The sequence below is a fragment of the Xenopus tropicalis genome, chromosome 8 (genome assembly GCF_000004195.4).
Source record: "Xenopus tropicalis strain Nigerian chromosome 8, UCB_Xtro_10.0, whole genome shotgun sequence".
NCBI lineage: Eukaryota > Metazoa > Chordata > Amphibia > Anura > Pipidae > Xenopus > Xenopus tropicalis.
In genome coordinates, this window is record NC_030684.2 from 57,901,019 (window position 1) to 57,918,995 (window position 17,977).

The 17,977-nt window shown below is 38.8% G+C and overlaps 1 protein-coding gene across 2 annotated transcripts in view; it reads left to right on the forward strand.

Annotated features, from left to right (window-relative positions):
- The window catches only part of mamld1 (mastermind like domain containing 1), a 121,773-nt gene that overhangs the window by 63,197 nt on the left and 40,599 nt on the right, over positions 1-17,977 (forward strand). The window contains exons 2-3 of one of the 2 annotated variants that reach the window (XM_012969490.3): positions 7,410-7,622; positions 7,701-9,071. In XM_012969490.3, coding sequence (XP_012824944.2) covers positions 7,410-7,622; positions 7,701-9,071 — 1,584 coding nt within the window. Of the gene's footprint in view, positions 1-7,409; positions 9,072-17,977 lie in introns of both variants that reach the window. The other variant, XM_002934546.5, reaches the window with a different exon arrangement.

Genomic DNA, 17,977 nt, shown 5'->3' on the forward strand with positions numbered 1-17,977 from the left:
ATCCTACTTATAAGCAGGGTTTCCATTCACATCCTTTTTCTGTACCTGACCATGTGTACCCTGTTTGGCTTTGCAGATACAGGGCAAAACTGGTTGACGCAGTTGTTTGCATTGCCCACATTTGGGATAGTTTACTGTACATAGGTATGTGTGATGATATTAGTAAATCTTAAATAAGGGCTGTAAGATCTGTAGCCTCCAGCTGTATTTAAATAATGGCTCTTTGGATCCAGTGACAGACAAGGTGGCATTATTCTCCAATATTGCCACAAGCTCACAGGCATAATAAATGGATCACAATAGATGCAAAAGGAAGGCTCAGTCCTTAGCACATTTAGGTTGGCTTTTGACCTACCCAACAATGGGAAACATCAGCGGACAAAACCCTATCTAATCCTGAAGGAATTTGGTTGGGAGGAAACTTTGCAAAGCACCAAATATGTCTTTATTGCTGGTAGGATAGTACTCAGGGCAGATTTGTTGCCCAAGGTAGCCCAGATTTAACAGTGGGTGACAAATCTCCTGTGCGCCATCACCCTTAAAAGTATCCACTGAGTTCCAAGTGATGTTCAGGCAATTCTGCTGCCCCATATCATTCTGTGTGTGACAAGCTTTAGCTCAGCCAGAATAATTAACTACATTTAGTCATTTATTGTTCTTACACTGGTGTAAATTTACTCAAGAGATGTTGCTTTCGATTTGTAAAAAAAAATTCCAGTACCTGTACTTTCAAATAAAAATTTACAAGGTAAGATTGTGATGCAATTGTGATGCAATTATCCTGTGTATGTTTCTGTGAGCTTCCACTGAACAGTTAATCTGAATTATGCAAGCAATTCCTGAAATTGGCAGAATCCAAATATAAAAATTGTGAATGTAGTGCAATGTTACTTATATGATACGCCAGGGCTTTAGTAGCATTATATAATACAGAACATTTCACGCTCAGGGGTTCAACCTTGGAATAACCTTGGGAAGCTTTGAGAGTGGTAGTGTGGATACTGAGCCTCTGTCATGCAGAGCTGTTAGGTTTCAATTTCCTGCTGTTAGAAATGAGAGCTTTTTCTCAGAGATTAGTGCTTTCTGGTGATAATTGCCACAAACAAAGGTCACAAACACGGCATGTCTCTGGAATAAATAAATCAGTGGAAAATGTCTCTTTTCTTGATTCCTTCAAGAAATGTTGGTTTTATGGAGAACACATTAAATCTTTACTTTCTGACTGTCCACAGTCAATGCATTAACTAAATGCACACAATGCTCTGGAAATTGACATGCAAAAGAAATGCGACCGCAGATGAGTGTCTCTTGTTCCAGCCAAACAGCCTTTTCATTGCTTCTTTAATACCCACTTTACTCGTTGCCCTTCTTTTATATTTCAAATTGACTTATCCCTGTCAGAAGTAATTTAAATTTCATGCATCTGTTCTAGCTAAATGGCTGCTCTGATCACGGCGAGACATTATCGATATGGCCCAGGTGCTTTTGAAAGAAAGTCTGAAAGGGCTGAATGTACTGAATTTTTTAGCTACATTTGCCTGTGAACAACTGTGGGGACATCTAGTCATAGAATGTCAGACTGCTGGCCGTACAGCTTATAAGAGCTTGTATGGAGCTGTGAGTCTGACATGATAGAGCAGTTCATCTTAGTGTCATACATACAGGCTGCCACTTTATTTGACTTCATTTTATTTGCTTATTTTAGTGTAAGGTTTTTTTAAAAGTGTGTTTTCAGAAGATCTGGTCCACTATAGAAATTATTAGGACTGTATATATTGGGAATGTCCATAACTTTTTTTTAGGTGAAATTCCTATTCCTCCACAAAATATTCATCTAGGGTTGCCACCTTTGCCTGGTCTTAAACCGAAGGTCACACGTGATGATCTCAGGGGCAAAGTTATTGTGTCCATTGGACGCAATTCTGAGAGGTTCTGAATTAGAATTGAAAAACCGGGCAGAAGGTTTTGACCCACCAGTCCCGGGTCAAAAAAATTCATTTTACATTGAAACAAGTAAAATGAATATATGCTTACATCATCATGTCCAGACTTTGCCCTTATTTTTTTCCTATTGGACCAATTTGTTGGTGCAGTTGTGGAGGAATCGGGGTTGCAACATAAATGAACTCTTACACTAAACTGGATTAATTTTTATACAAGCCCGAGGATGTTAAATAGTGCTGGGGACCTAGGTCACTGGAGCTGAAAGGGGGGGGGGGAGCGGCACTGCAGCTGGGCCTAGGGGGGCAAGAAAGCTAAATCCGACCCTGGTGACATCTGGGCCCACCTGTAGTTTTCCTGGCATCCTGTTGGGCTAGTCCAGTACTGAATGTGTTGGTGCTATTTCACTAAACGATAATAAAAGAGCACTTTTTTACTCTAAAGTATAGATCTAAGGTTTACAGGCCAGTTAATCATACAGTTGGGCATCCTTGCAAACCAGTGCAACTTTTCCAAAGGCCGGTTTATAATCATACCATGCTTCTAATCTGCATACAGAAAAGAGCATAGTAGCATGTTGTTTGATGACAATTACTGGAGGAAAAGCACACTTACAAATCAAAATGGTCTGTGTTGTGTAAACACTGTAAATTTATATTAGCAAGTGTGTGGTTTTCATCACGACACAAAGAAAACAAAAGAATTTCTCAGAAGTATTTCTCCGCTGTCGTTGTTTGTGCTCTTAGCCTTGAGTGAGTCATATTGTTGAATTTGATTAAAAGTCATTTTAGTGTGGAAAGGGAAAACATGACTGAATGTTTCTGCAGTGGAACTGGCCCTGTGCTGGTTCATATTAGAATAACTACTGCTGTTAAATATATCAATATTTGTCCCTGATAGTGTGCGCTATTGACTGCCATATCAATCAACTGAAAGGTGTCAAACCCCCTACAATCTTAAATGAAAACTATACACCCAAACAAGGCGGAAACAAGCTCATATGTAAAACCCTGCTTCATCTAAATAAACCATGTTCATAAAAATATACTTTTTTAGTATGTGTGTGCTATTGGGTATTACTAAATAGAAAATTGCCATTTTGAGAATTAAGGGCCGCCCCCTGGGATCATAGGATTCACACTGCACACAAACAAGCCACGTGATCTCTGAGGGAGCACAGAGCCCATCACTAAATGGGGGATCAAGGGTAAGGACAATAAAAGGGCAATATTTACTGATATATATATATTCCAGTTTGGCAAGACTCTTTAATAGGTCACTTAATATAATATAAACTATCTGTTTATATTTACAAATTCTCGGGTATAGTTTTCCTGTTTTCAACCTGTTTAGACCTGGATATAAAGGCACAGTTCCACTCTACAATGAGCATTTAAAAAGGGCTGTTAATGATCACAGATTCAAGATTTATTATGTTTGATACAGAACAGGTCTAGTTATCTTGCGATCAGACTTCAATATGAAGCTTCCCCCAATGCATTGACTCAGTGAGACCCAGTATCAGTGAATAAGGAACTCAGATACAGAAGGTTTTGCCTGTGTGTCCCACACTCCTTATAATAACTGCTGGATAATAAAAAGGACATAGATTGGGAATGTGTGCAGGATTTGTCTTATCTAGAAACAGATTCTTTTCTCTGATGAATTTATTCAAATGCAATGGCATGCAAAGGAGATGATAAGCCATATAACAGCTGAAGTTGGCTATAAATAGACAAGCGCATACCTGCAGGGAGGCTATTAAAATGTATGAGCACCTCATCATTGTTCAGGAGAACCTAACCGAGGCAAGGCTATAGGTATTGCTCTTTGGAAATAAATTGTGCTTGTTCTTTATGCACCATGTCCTCTTTCATTGGCACACACATCTCTATTGATAAATACATGAATGTAGGACCCTCCAAGTTTTTCTCCTCACTTCATATCCTTTCTGCTGCTCTACCAGAGACATCAGATTTTAAAGTTGGAATCACTCATGTGTGCCACTATCCCATCTCACCTTTCTGCGATCTACCAACATTTTAGCATCCTTGAACTTTGTTGAAAATGTTATACTGTAAGCAAAGGATAAAAATATAAAGTTATGAATTCTAACTTTATATATTTATTTAATGGTGCAGTATATCTCCCGCAGCGCAACATGCCGCAAAGGAGCATGTCTTGTGGCAGTGGAAGAGACGGTGCAGTGCCTTACGTGGCTCTGTGTTGAATGCTTTATTGTATTCTGCCATTAAAATAAATATTTAGGCATCTCTTTTTGGTTTTAGTGCCTAGTACAGTATGTTCCTGTGTCTTAAACCAGTGTCTTTGAATCTTTGATGCCAGACAGAACGCTTTGCACCAGATACATAGCAATAGCTGCTGTTTCATTATTATTACAACAAATGTATGTGCCAACATATTCCATAGCACAGTACAAGAAACGTGTTTATAAATGGAACAGAAAGAGCACATGCAAAAACAAATAACCAAAATTTACTGCCTGTTTAAGGTGCAAGAATATAACACTCCAATTTTTGGCTGCGACAATAAAATCTCTAGGTATGAAGAAAGCCTTAATATATTGTAAATGTATCTGATCTTTTCTATCCCACTGAACAAATACACCATAATTATAATCTTTCACATACTAACAGTTGTTATGGAAGTGCATAGGGAAGTCCCATGCTGGAAATAACTGGAATGATGTATTTATTGGCTAGCTAAGTAGGTATAAGGTGCAAGCTATCAAGGCCGCTTGTTCTAGCTGCTGTTGCCTTGTTTGTGTCTTGTTAACTTCTCACTGATTCAGTTTCTGTGTTTGTTGTTCTTGTGGGCTATAAAGATTTTTCCTCATTATGTGAAGCAGTGGTGCTAATGACCGATTAATCAAGCTGACACCTAGGTCATAGCCATTACTGCCGCGGCTGCACATAATGGCACTCACAGTCGATTGGAATTTTGTGCCCTGCTCAGTTATGTTTCTGCTTTGTGTAAACATATATCTGTTATGTATGTTAATGAATTAACTACTGTATCCAGAAAACCTTTTAAAAAGCTTTCTAAGATTTTTCTCAAAACTGTTAAAGTAATATAAATTCATGCAGATGTCAATGAAGACCTAAGCTTATATTGATTTGACATAGTGTGTTCTGATGTCTGTATCATGAGAAAATCTTTCCTCAAAAGGGAGTATGTACTCCAACTATACTATACTACTATAATGTGTGGCGTCTTTTGTTTTAATTACAAAAAAAAAATAAAGTAACTGTACCAACAAGACTGGTCTATTTGAAATACTATCTTGAGTTTACTTTTTACTGTGGGGCAGCCAAGATTAATTTATGAAGGGAATGGACAATTTACACTGATTACATGTGGCCATGTATTTCACCTTGTCTAGTTTTAAAAGATACTCCTCGATCCTTTTAGATGGTAGTCAGCCCTATGGGTAGCCAAATCATGCAATATCTGTCCATTTGGCTCTTGGGCCAGTCGGTCTTGCAAGTGTATGGCCATCTGCAGGATCCTCATTTTAGCACCCACATCCAGAAATATCAACACCTCTGTCCCAAACCTTTAAACTCAATTTCAGGAATATTAACTATATTGTGAAGAAGGCTACCACACGCACATCCCTTAAGTACTCAAGCCAAATCCATCCTAGATGAAATTTTTTCTTTTGATTATAGAACACAGGTGGGAATTGCTCCTTGGATTCTAGCAAACCTTGAAATTAATAAATTAGAAAGGAAGTGAGACAAACACTGGAGCTGCTTCAAACCGTACATGTATATTTCCCGGGCCATGCCTGGAGTTGTTCAACAATGTATGCAGTCATGATATCTTCTTTTATGCAAGCTATTGTCCTCTGTTATCAGTCATTTTAGGTTTAGAGAGGCTCATTGCAGTGTAATTCTGTTGGCTTAGGGCTCTGGCACACAGGGAGATTAGACTTGCGAGGCTTTTTCGGCGATTTCGGGAAATCGCGCCGCCGCGTGTGCCATCCCGCCGGCGACTTACATGTTCGCTGGTGGGATGGCGGGTCATGGCAACTCGGGGAGATTAGTCGCCCGCGAACAGGGAGTTTTGTCGCGGGCGACTAATCTCCCTGTGTGCCAGAGCCCTTAGTGATGGATGGTCTGATATCAACAGGTGAAAACAGCACATATTCCCAACCTTATTTAGTTCCTCTGAAACTTTCACTCATATAGCTTTATTTTTAGGCAGCAGTACAAGGGAATTTTTGATTGTTACAGTAGTCTTTTGAAGAAACAAATATATGGAAAACATTCAGTGGCAGCTGCTTTTTTTAATACAGTCTGCATTCAATAGGTCCTACAGTATGTCAATAGGTTTAGTGTTGTTTAAACCAAATTGCTCAGATAAGTGTTTTCAGCATTTTTCAGCCTATGCTGACCTTCATACATTTCAGTAAAATATGATTTAGTCTTTGGGACCAATGATTGCCAAGCAGAAGCATATGCATTTGGACAGAACCTTAAGATGGACTCCAGCAAGTATGCTTTTAGTCGCTAGTCACCAACGTGAAGCCTGACGCAGGAATGAATGTTTCCGACCCACTCTTCTTTTTAGAATCAGGGTGATTAGATGCAGCAGGGGGCCGAGGAGGTTGCAAGGAGTGAAGGGTGCGGGATTTGCACCCTTTTAAAATCAACTAATTTAATTCACATTTCCTCATTCATCTTTTTCAACAGTTTTGTAGGAAATTCTAAATAAGTGTTAGTAACATTCATCATCATTCTCTTCTCAAACACCTTAACTCCTTTCGACTTGATGTGATTTTGTAAACAATTGCAGAGTACTTAAATCATAACAAGCTTTCCCTTACCAGCTATTGAACTATAAAATCTTAATGTACACCAATAAGGCTTTTAATTGATGTTTCAGTATTTATGGTCATTAGACATATAACAGTGTTCTGTTAAGTAATGTAATCAGAGAGCTGTTTCACTGATATATGATAAAAGGCAATTCTATTTGTGCTTTATAATTTCATTGACTTATTAAGAACATTAGATGTAAGTAATAATAAGGAGAAGTTTATAGAATTGCATGGTGGCACATTACGCACAAAGATCACTTTGGGGAAAGCAACAGGTCAGAGATAGGCTTATTGTATAGGAATCTTTCTAATAAAATGGTGACTATATTTTTATTTTTAAGGCATGTCTCTTCATGCAATTTTTAAATATTTTGAAATCACAATAAATACAGTTTTTTGTTTATTATTTTCACAGCAATTAGAACTAGTAAACTAAATAAAATATATATATTCTGCTTAAAATCAGCTTGTATTCGCTGAATCATACTAGAATTACAGCTGTAAATTACAATATTCCTACAACAAATACGTGCTTTCATTTTGCTTGCTATTATATTTTTTAAAATGTGCAGTGTTCTTTAGAAATGTGCAAATTACAATAATCTGCATTATTTTCTTTCAGCTGCAAGGATCCATAAAGAGAAAACTGGAAGATGACAGTTCCCCTGGGTCATCTAGCATGAATGATATCATTTTCTCAAGTGACAACAAAAGACTCTGCCTTGATGATGTAACACTTTCTATGGGCCAAACTCAAAACACCAGCTCCGGCATAACTTGCTCTGAATTACAGCACTCTCCTTTCGCAACTAATCAAAATTCAGCTACCATGGGGGTAAGTGCCCATTCAGTTGTTATGGAGAATAATCACATGAATGGTAGAAGTATGGCTTCCCCCTTTTCTGTTCCACAGAGTAATGAAATAAACCAGAAAGCAGCCTTCGAAGAAAAGGCCAGCAATTTACCATCTGTGGACCAAGAGCTGCAAGACCTTCTTGAAGAACTGACTAAAATGCCTGATCCATCTCCAAATGACTTGGATCTTGAGAAGATATTGGGAAGTAAGGCTGAGGAACCCATCGTTATAAGCCATTCACAGCCAAGTTTGAGTACTACACCTAAACTTTCTCCCCAAACAACAACTCACTTAGACAACCCTATCTCTAGCAAAGATTTTTCAGCAGGATGCAATCCTGTTAGTGCTGGTTCTCCCCAAATTAGACCTTCATCTGCTGGAACAAATTATCCTGTTCCTTCTGCAAACAAGCAAGTACAGTCACCCATACCATCTGCTCAGAATAAGCCTCAGGCACAGTCTGTGTTACCTGTAACAATGTCTAATATGCCTGGGACCAACTGGCATGCACAGCAGCTGAAACAACTGGCTGCAAATAAACAAGGTACTTCTGCCAAACAGCAAGTGCAGACATCAAGCTGGCCAACAATTTCACCTACAGGTCTTTCCCCAACTTACAGGCCAGGGTCTTCCCCACAGCAGCCTTTCAGTCCGCAGAATGTTATGGTGTCTGGTATGACCACCAGTGGTTTACAAGGAAATAATATGCAAGGTTCGCAGAACTCCCTCCTGTCAAGCATGACTTCCACCAGCAATGCAACCAGCAGACCTTCACCTCCCTATGTATCAGAAAAGATATCAAGTCCAGCTCTTAACCAGCAGCCCTTTAGTCCACAGGCCCCTTTGTTGACTAACAGAAGTTCAAGTAACATTCCAGCAAATGCCATCAAAAGCCCTCAGAACAACATTGTGGGAAATATGACACCTTCAAATGCAGGGCCATCTCCACCATATCAGTCTGAAAAACTTTCAAGCCCTGCACTGCATCAACAGCCGTTTAGTCCCCAGAATGCACTGATGTCTAATATTCCTCCTTCCAGCAGCCAACCAAGTATGCAAAGTTCACTTTATAAGTCAATGTCTACAAACCAGTCAAAAAACCTTAACATGATTATGCAGCAGCCTTCTAATGGCCTGCAACCTGGCATAGCCAATGAAACACAAGTTTCACATGATCATTTTTCTTTTAATAACACCAAACCCCTATCTCATTTTGCGCCTGATTCTGCTGGACAGAAAATGAATGTGTCTCCTGGTCCTGGATCTCTAATTCATTATCTCCAGCAGCATCAAAATCCGTCTGTGCAGCAGCCTCAACAGCAGGTCAGCAACAGCCAGTTTCTCCAGCAGCAGATCCGCCAGCTAATGCAGCCAACACGCATGCAAAGACAAATGCAGCCAAGCAGCTTGCCTTCCCAAGCCAGACAGGTGAGTGACCTGTTTTTCCAGTTGTGATATCCAGGTTAAAATGTCCAGCACCTTTACTATGACTGTACACACATCACAGCTTTCAGTGTTCTTAGTGTTTAAATATTATAAGGTAAATCTGTAAGGGGCCAATATAAAAGATTGCTTAAGACAGGATGACAACGCATTATGCTTTCTGTAGGTCTTATGTCTGCATCCAGAGTTACCCTATTATGGGTAGTTGCTTTTAAAGAAATAATGGAGAGCTTATTTTCAGGGACCAGAGATAAAAAGAAGTAAATATTAAAATGACATAATAATTAGGACCTACTTTCCACTTTTATGTCTTTCGACTTATGAAAATATTGAAAACTGTTTGCATTGGTTACGCTTTCTCTGTGTTGAGTATATTGCTCCAGCTAGAACCTTTTCCATGTAATGTGCGACCACATTCTACTAAAATTATGATCTCAACAAGGCAACAAAGTTTATAGGCAGGATGGGGGCATAGAAATCGCTTTGGGGCCTTCATCTGGCCTATGGTCCTGTGCTTGGTCAGCCTTGCTGAATTTAATTTTGCTCATTGATGTAGTTAAATAAAGGGTATTTTGGCATTTTACTAATGCAGGGTGCTACACTGCCATGGAACTGCAGCTTCGTTGAGTCACAATAATCACATATTTCATTAACACATTGTACAGGGAAGGATGATCTTAGAGATCATACTGTGGACAGTGCTGCTCACATGCTCAAGATTTAATCATATTGTTCATTTTGGGCACTCTGTCTTTTTCTTCCTAAGACAGTAACATTCAACTTCACATACTATATATTTAAGGGCAGGATTATGTTAAAATGAGTCATACAAAGAAGTCTGTGGACAACTTGAGCAGACCAAGGTCTATAAAAATCCCTTGGAGGGCACATACAGATATTTAAGTTACGTTGATAAGGCTTATTCTTAAAATTATGTACAAATGTTTCAATAGTATTTAGCTTTTCGATTCCGTGACTTCTTGGTCACAGTCTGTGCTCTCCTCATTAAAAAATGTGTTGCAGCATTTATGTGTGTGTATCACTAAGAAGAATAAAAGAGGTGCACCTTTTGTACTGAAAAGGAATGTGGCCTGCTGCCAATTGGAATGGGAACACAAAGACATGAAATTTGATCCTCGAAACAAACTCAAAGCAAGGGAATGGCGCAGCTGTTGGGACATAAACCCATAAGCGCAGGCTTTTAGGTGTTCTATCATAATGCAAGAGATAGCTCAAAGAGGCATTCAGCCATGAGTATCCCTTATCAGTCATATACTGACACCCTAAAAACGTCAGTGGTTTAACAGAGCACTGACTATATAAGTATTACTTATCCAGAATAACACATTGTATTGGAAAAGAGAAACATTCCAATATTATTAACATTTACACGTGTCCTTGGTTAAAGGAATACTGTCATAGGACACATCAGTTAATAGAGCTTTTCCAGCAGAATCCTGCATTGAAATCAGTTTTTCAAACAGAATTTTTTAGATTTAATTTTAAAATTTCACATGGGGCTAGCCATATTCTTCATTTCCCAGGGTGCCACAGCCACGTGACCTGTGCTCTGATAAACTTCAGTCACACTTTACTGCTGAGGTGCAATTTGGAGTGATACCACTCTCCCTCCCTTTCCTCCCCAGCAGCCGATCAGCAGAACAATGGGAAGGGAACAAGATAGCAGCTTCCAGTAGGTATCAGAATAACACTCAATAGTAATGATGACCATACACGCTAAGATACACCTACAGTTGGGCGATATGGGGACCAAAAGATCAAATTATAACTGCGGGTATAGGCACCCTTCGTTTCGGGGACCGTATCAACAAACCAATGTGGTCCCCAATCCGACGAAAAAGCAAGCCTGCCCAATTGAGATCTGGCAGTTTTCATGCCAGATGTCGGTCTGGCAGGCCTGTCGATATTGCCCATACACAGGCTGATAAGCTGCCGAATCAGTCTAAGGGACTGATATCGGCAACTAGAATAGCCCTGTGTATGGCCACCTTAAAATATCCAAGTCTGGCTTGGGACTCCTCCAGTTACACGGGAGTAGGAGAAACAATAGGTTACCTTAAAGCAGTTCTAATGTGTAGCACTGACTCCTTCTGAAAGCTCAGGCACAATGCACTGAGAGGGCACCTACACACCAATATTACAACTAAACAAAAAATCCATTTGTTGATTCAAGAATAACATTTTAAGTAGCAGAATTCATTATTTGCTATGTAAACAGTGTAATTTAGAAATAAAAAGTACAATATAAAAATCATGACAGAATCCGTTTAGCAAACAAATAGCTGACAGGTTCTTAATGTCACAGTCATAACAGACATTGTAACTGCTTCTTCATTACAAAATACAAAATACCAAACATTTGTGAGTGTGAGCTGACAGGCCAGCGTAATGCATCTGCAGACATGGGGCAGAAGCGAGCGGATCGTGTTTTCTCTGCCAGCAAAGAAACTGGAGGGAGGTTATTTCAGGTATTTTTCCTCTCACCTAAACTGTGTGCTTAAAAATACAAAAATCAGGAGATTCTAAGTTATGCTTCAGTTTAATCATGCTCAGTGATGCTTAGACCTGACACTGGACTGCTCAATACCTTGCCCACGTTCCAGTAAGCACTGCCCTTGGGGTCTGTGACTGGTACTCTTCTGTAAGGGACTATTTGGGGGGAAGTATGTGGTCTATTAAATATTATAATGCATTTACATTTCTTAATGTGCATTAAATAATGTGTGGTTTCTGTCTCTAGGGATGCAGAAAAGGATTTTTTTCTTTGCATCTTAAGCCTTTTGATTCGATTTGGAAACATTGGTGGAATGTGTAGACATTCCTTACAGACAAGTTTAAGGTTGCATTGTGTTCCAAGTACCAAACAATCTATATACACAGGGAAAGCTTGAGACTGTCCTAGGGCAATGTGTTTTAAATGTTTTATAGGCAATAAATTTTACAACAATGTCCAGTACTAGGAAGCCCTTTTCTGCATCCCACAGTATAAGTTGCACAAATAGACCAGAACAAGAATTAAGTGCTAAATTCTACTCTATAAATCCTTGTATAATGACTGCAGTTTTTGTCATATGCTCCTAATAAAAACATATGAGACATTATACACAGGTGGCCAACAAGTTAACAAAGAAAATGAAAGATGTTAGTTTTGGACATCTGCCAAGTAGGCGTGTTTAAGGGAAAACGCCATTTTAAAGGATATGCTGTACATTAATTTCGACCAGGATTGGGCAACAATAAGAATATAACTCCTAGCACCCAACTTGCTATAATAAGATTTTAGTTTGATAACATACTTTTACTGTAACCTGACAGAAGGATGATGATGGGACAATAGAAGAACATAGCAGGGATGTCACAAGGAGACTTGGCATGGCACCTATTCTGTTCTTCTTGTCCACCTTTGTAGGATCATGGAATCATTTATCGTACATATCTGCTCTCATTATTTTTACTAGTTACCTAGCCAACAATACTCTTGAGTATGTTGGTATTTTAAAAAGAATACTAATCACAGTTTAAAAAAAACTCCTCCTCCTCCCTATTGAGCAAAGACATGTAAGAGCAGCATTACCCAGTGCTCAGTAAGCTTATTGTTCTAGATGTGCTGCCTCTGCAAGATGTGAAACAGGATCTCATTTACCATTATGTAATATACACCTACCAACCAGACAGTCTACTTGCCAATATGCTCAACCTGTGAAACCTAATAATGTGAACTATAAAAATCCAAATGCAGCACTCAGGCAAATAGCGCAGTATGGCAAATGAGCTACCGTTGGCTGTATATTTTATTACCCCTTTCAAAATGTTTTTAATCAAACTCGCAAAATGATTTAATTTTAGGCAGATATAAAAAGCAGCTGTTAGGGGCTGAGCGTGACTGGAATGATGATAATTAAGCTCCCATGCGGGGTGTAGGAGAAGCCGCTCGTGTCAGGCTAGAATAACACCAGGAGAAACAGGAACTGTGCAGCTAAACATATTGCAAACGTGTGTGTTTTTTGTGTTCTCTGCACATGTGAGGAGATTTAAAGGGACATCATAGTTAATCATTAGCTTAAGATTAAAAAAATTAGCTTTGTTTCAATTATATGTGCAAATAGGTTGTCTTGGTAAAGCCTGTCATTGTATAACTGGAGGGTGCTGTTTCTTAGGGGTCTGTGGATAAGAATTCACCTTTTAACACTGCTGGTATAAGAAGACTGGGGCAGTTAAAACGAATAAGCTATATTATATTGAACATTTACAGTAAAAAGTGTGTATTCAAACATATGAACTAGGTATAGTGTCCATTGTAAATAACTGGGGAGAAACTGTAACAGTCTCTCTGTGGGATGGAACATATTTCATTCAAACAATATACATATTTATAATTGCCATTTTTTCCTTGCATTCTAATTGATAAATATACAATTAGAACAACTATTTAATAATTATTGATGTCCTTGGTTTATTGATAGTCTATTAACAACAACAGCACATTTACCATTTATGCCCTGGTGTATTTCAGCCAATGGAAAACACTCAATTCCCCTCTGTGCCAAATGGCATTCAGAAGAACAGAAAATGCATGTTATGGTGCAAAATCTCTTTAATGTGCATTAATGTAAATGACAGGTGACATGGAGATGTATCAGCCATTATGAAATCCTTTTTTTTTAACCTTTTTTGGTGCCTGCAATTTTCAGCTCAGGGATAGTGCCAAATCATCCAAACATGAGCCTGACATGGCATATGGCAATCTCCTGAAGGTGCTTGTGCAAGTACTTGTTAGACAAACTACTGCTTGGAAATGTGAGTGCAGACATGTTGTCAACTATCCCCATGTCATTAGGGAGATAATGACCCACTTCAGGCATTTTTAAGACCTTATTTCATTTTGCCGCTTCAAGTGAAAAGGAGTTGGGTTTTGAAAAATTCAGGAGTGGATCATTATCACCCTAATGACATGGTGTTAGTTTACATAAGTGGGAGTGCCAAAGCTCCAAGTGCCAATCACCTGAAAATCATCTGCACAAGCACTTTCAGGCAATTGCAATAGTGGGCAGCATGGGCATTTTTGGCATAGCCTGCATTTGACTAAAGAACTGCAGATGGCCATTATTGTATTTATTTGTTAGACAGCTGTAATTCTAATTCCCATTTTTGATCAGCTATCAATTCCATAATTTTTTAAGGAAACAGCGGCTTTGTTTAATTAATGGCACTTTGTCCCAAAAGTGCACTTTTATTTATTCAAAACTATAGGCTTTTTTCATTGTCTTTGTTAATTCTGTATCAGTGTTATTATTCATTTAGCGTTGTTTGATGCTAGGGAAATTGTTTTTATTACCTATCTACATGAAGAAGGTGTGACTCCCATGATGATTACTGAGCAGCTTATTAGTGTCAACAGCAGTATAGTAAATAACTCTATTTATAACTAAATACAGAACATCCCACAGGGCTGTTAAACCTATGGTCATTAGGCACTACAGTTCCCAGCATTCCAGTTTGTAGCAGCTAAGGAATCCTGGGAGCTGCTCTCAGCTGCCAACATGAATAAGAAGAAATGCCAAAGACAGAGCCAAAATGATTATTTTGACAACTTTTTTTCTGTAATTTGGATGTTTTCTATCGAACTGTCTTCCTAGTCACATATAATTATTATAACATGCTGTACTATGCACTGACTGTTATAAAGTGGTTGTTTTATGTTATTCTCATAATGTGCTTTTTCCATAATATACCTTGTGTTGCCTTTTTATTAAATCCAAGCCAGTTTTTTTCTTGCGGCACATGTTGGATTTCTGTACTGACTGAAGGCAAAAGCCTTTCCTACATTTCCTTGGGTATGTCTGTGAGAGTTCCTCAGTGAGTGTGGTCCCAAGATGGGCTGGCTAGTGGGATGCAAGCCAATCTTCCCTTTATTTCCTGACCAGTCATTTTAAAACCAATTCCTTGTCCTCCTGGAAGCTATTAATCATCACCTCTTGCCACATGCAAATAATCTGAACATTGCAACCCTCAAACACAGGAGACATGCAAGTCAATGAAATACCGTTCCCTTTATGTCATCTACACTAGAGTTGTGCAACTTGTGGCTCCTGACTCCACTTAAGGTCACAAATGGTTTTCATTTTTGTTTTATTGAACCTGTTCAGTTATAGTTTTTTTAATCTGTTCTAAATTATTGCTTACATCCTAACTTTCCTTATCCACCCTTTTAAAACTGCATTCTGGTGTCCTGACAGTTTGCTGCAAATGTCCCAGATTCTTTTGATAACCTTGTCAAAATAATAAAAAAAAATCCCTTTTGGCATCTATACTGTAAAATATGACATGGCCCACACCTTTTAAATGTAAAAAATCAGACAGCCCTAGTTATCTGTAATCAGACTGTAATCATTTTGCTTCCTTTTCATAGAAGACTAAATTAAATGTGCATAAACAAATTATATTTTTTTTTTATTAAAGGAGAAGGAAAGGCTAATAAAGAGTTAATCTCAAGCTGCAGGCATACCTTCAGTTGTCTCAATAGTGCCCTTAAGTCTCCCCATATTTCACCTGTCCAGATGATCAGAAGCCAAACGCTTAGCTGTGTAAAGAAAGTTCCCATAATGCCTCACTCCTGCACCGAGACCCAGACCAAGTGTACATGCTCAGTTAGTTAGACTATGGGGGACATTTATTAATACACAAAAGTCGGAAAAGTTTTCCCGCTGTTTACAATCGTTCGGTATGAAAATTTCAGATCGCCAATACGATATTATCGTGCCTAATACAATTTTTTTGTAGGCATTTTCGTGATATTTGCGATCTTCAGAAATTATCGTATCCAATCTGAATTTTTTCTATTCAGGATTCGAACTTGTGATTTCATGAATGTGCCCCTATGAGTCAGCTTCCCGCTGATTGTCTCAGATCCACATTCCTAAGGGGGGGGAGTGAGTTCTTAGCATTCTTGAGGGAGGGGGGAGCAGGAGAGGCAAGAGAGCAGAGAGCTGCATGTCTCTGGCACATGAATTACAGACATAATCTTTTGACAGAGAAGTCATGTTTTGACTATATTTTACGAATAGCACAAATTTTGTCTGAATAAAAGTGTTTGCCCCTTTATGATTTATCGACAGGGCATGTCAGGCATTCTAAATAAAGTGTTGATCATTTTTTTGCAGGTAAAAGGAGCTACCTATTTGAATTGGACCTAAAGTCTAATCTACTACTTTTATTATTTTGATTATTTCTAATAAGTATTTATAAAGTGGCAACATACAGTACTCCATAGTGTTGTGCTTCCTATGCTGCTTCCTCTTCTCTGTCTTACTCCTTGCATATGTGAGATCATTATGTTTTTTTTCATACCTCCTTTATATATGAGCCTGCTAGCTACTTAACGAACTACAGAAAATCTATTTTACAATCCCAATAAAAAGTAAGTGCATTTCTAATCATGCTCAGTTATACTGAATGTTATTCTGTTAGAAATAGTGCCAGATCATATTGATTGCCTTCCCCATGTAATCTGACCATTTAATCTAGATCAGGCAACAAACTATTGTTGGAGAAGACCCACAGTCCGAAAATCCCCCAGTGCCCTGTTTCTGTCATAGGTAACAAACAATTAACCAAAAGCAAGTAAGAAGCAATACAAGATGAGAATGTGGATAGATAGATAGATAGATAGATGATAGGTAGATACGGCTATGCTAAAATGAACTAAAATTCAGACTAAAAGCCTTTGCCCGTCAATTAGGATTTTCATGGAAAAACCCCTACTTCAAACCCCTGAGAGCTTCTATAAAGGAGCTGCTTTTTATGTTTGGGAATATATAGGCTGAGATGTGTAGCAGCAGTTAGAGCCACAGGGGAATCCACAGGATAACTTTTCCCCACACTGACTTTATTTTTGCTATAAGGAGATGCCTGTAGGGCAAGATAAATGAGCTGCACATAAAATTCATTCAGTGCATATTTTGGCAGTGATGTACCTTCAATGTGCCAGATCCCCTTTAAAAAAATTATTTGAATACCCAGTGTGGACCTATAGGCCACCAACCCCTATAACCCCCCACCACCAATGTAAATGAGCAAGTCAATGGCAGGTTTCAAGATCAAAGTGCCATATGATTGGTTACAATTGCCTTTTGACTGTGAATAGGCTAATTTTGAAATGGTGATGGCTCTCCATAGTGTATAAAATATTTTTCCTTCCTTTCCCTCCCTACTGTAGCTCCGTGGCAGTTTTGGTTGGGTCAATGTCCATGAACCTCTACCACTCCCGGTAATTCAGCACAGCAGTGAACCCAGGCCAGCAATGTCAGAAGACCTCTATACTTTGAATTTCAATTTCCATGAAAAAGCAGTCTTATTAGAAGTGGAGGGGTGTTTGGGTGCTGGTTATTTCTGGGCTGTTTTGCAGAAACTCTGTGTGTGGGTGGGGGGAAAGGCACAGCTGTAAACAGGAACTGATATTGTCCGTGCTGAGCTGAGACACAGAGAGCTTCTTATATTTGCAGCCCTGCATATATTAGACAGTGGAAAATCTGGAATGATTCATAGGTTGACTTATAGTGAAAGACACACAGTTGCACGCTTGTAATAGAAAAAGTCATTTGAAAAGAGCTTTCCTGGAAAGCTATCTTTGCTCTTCCAAATTTCTCCTTCAGTAACTGTTACATATGTCAGAACATTGTATATATCTTCTAGGGTATGAAGGCGGCCGTACCCAGACCAACTGTGGGATTATGCTAACAGTCAACCTACTGACAGACCTGGGGGCAAATTTAGCAAACCCGAAGGGAAGAAATGATGCAGAAAAAATATCCACCTTTAATATGGCCATCCATTGCCCAATAAAAGATGCTGACTTGGCCCCTCCATACCAA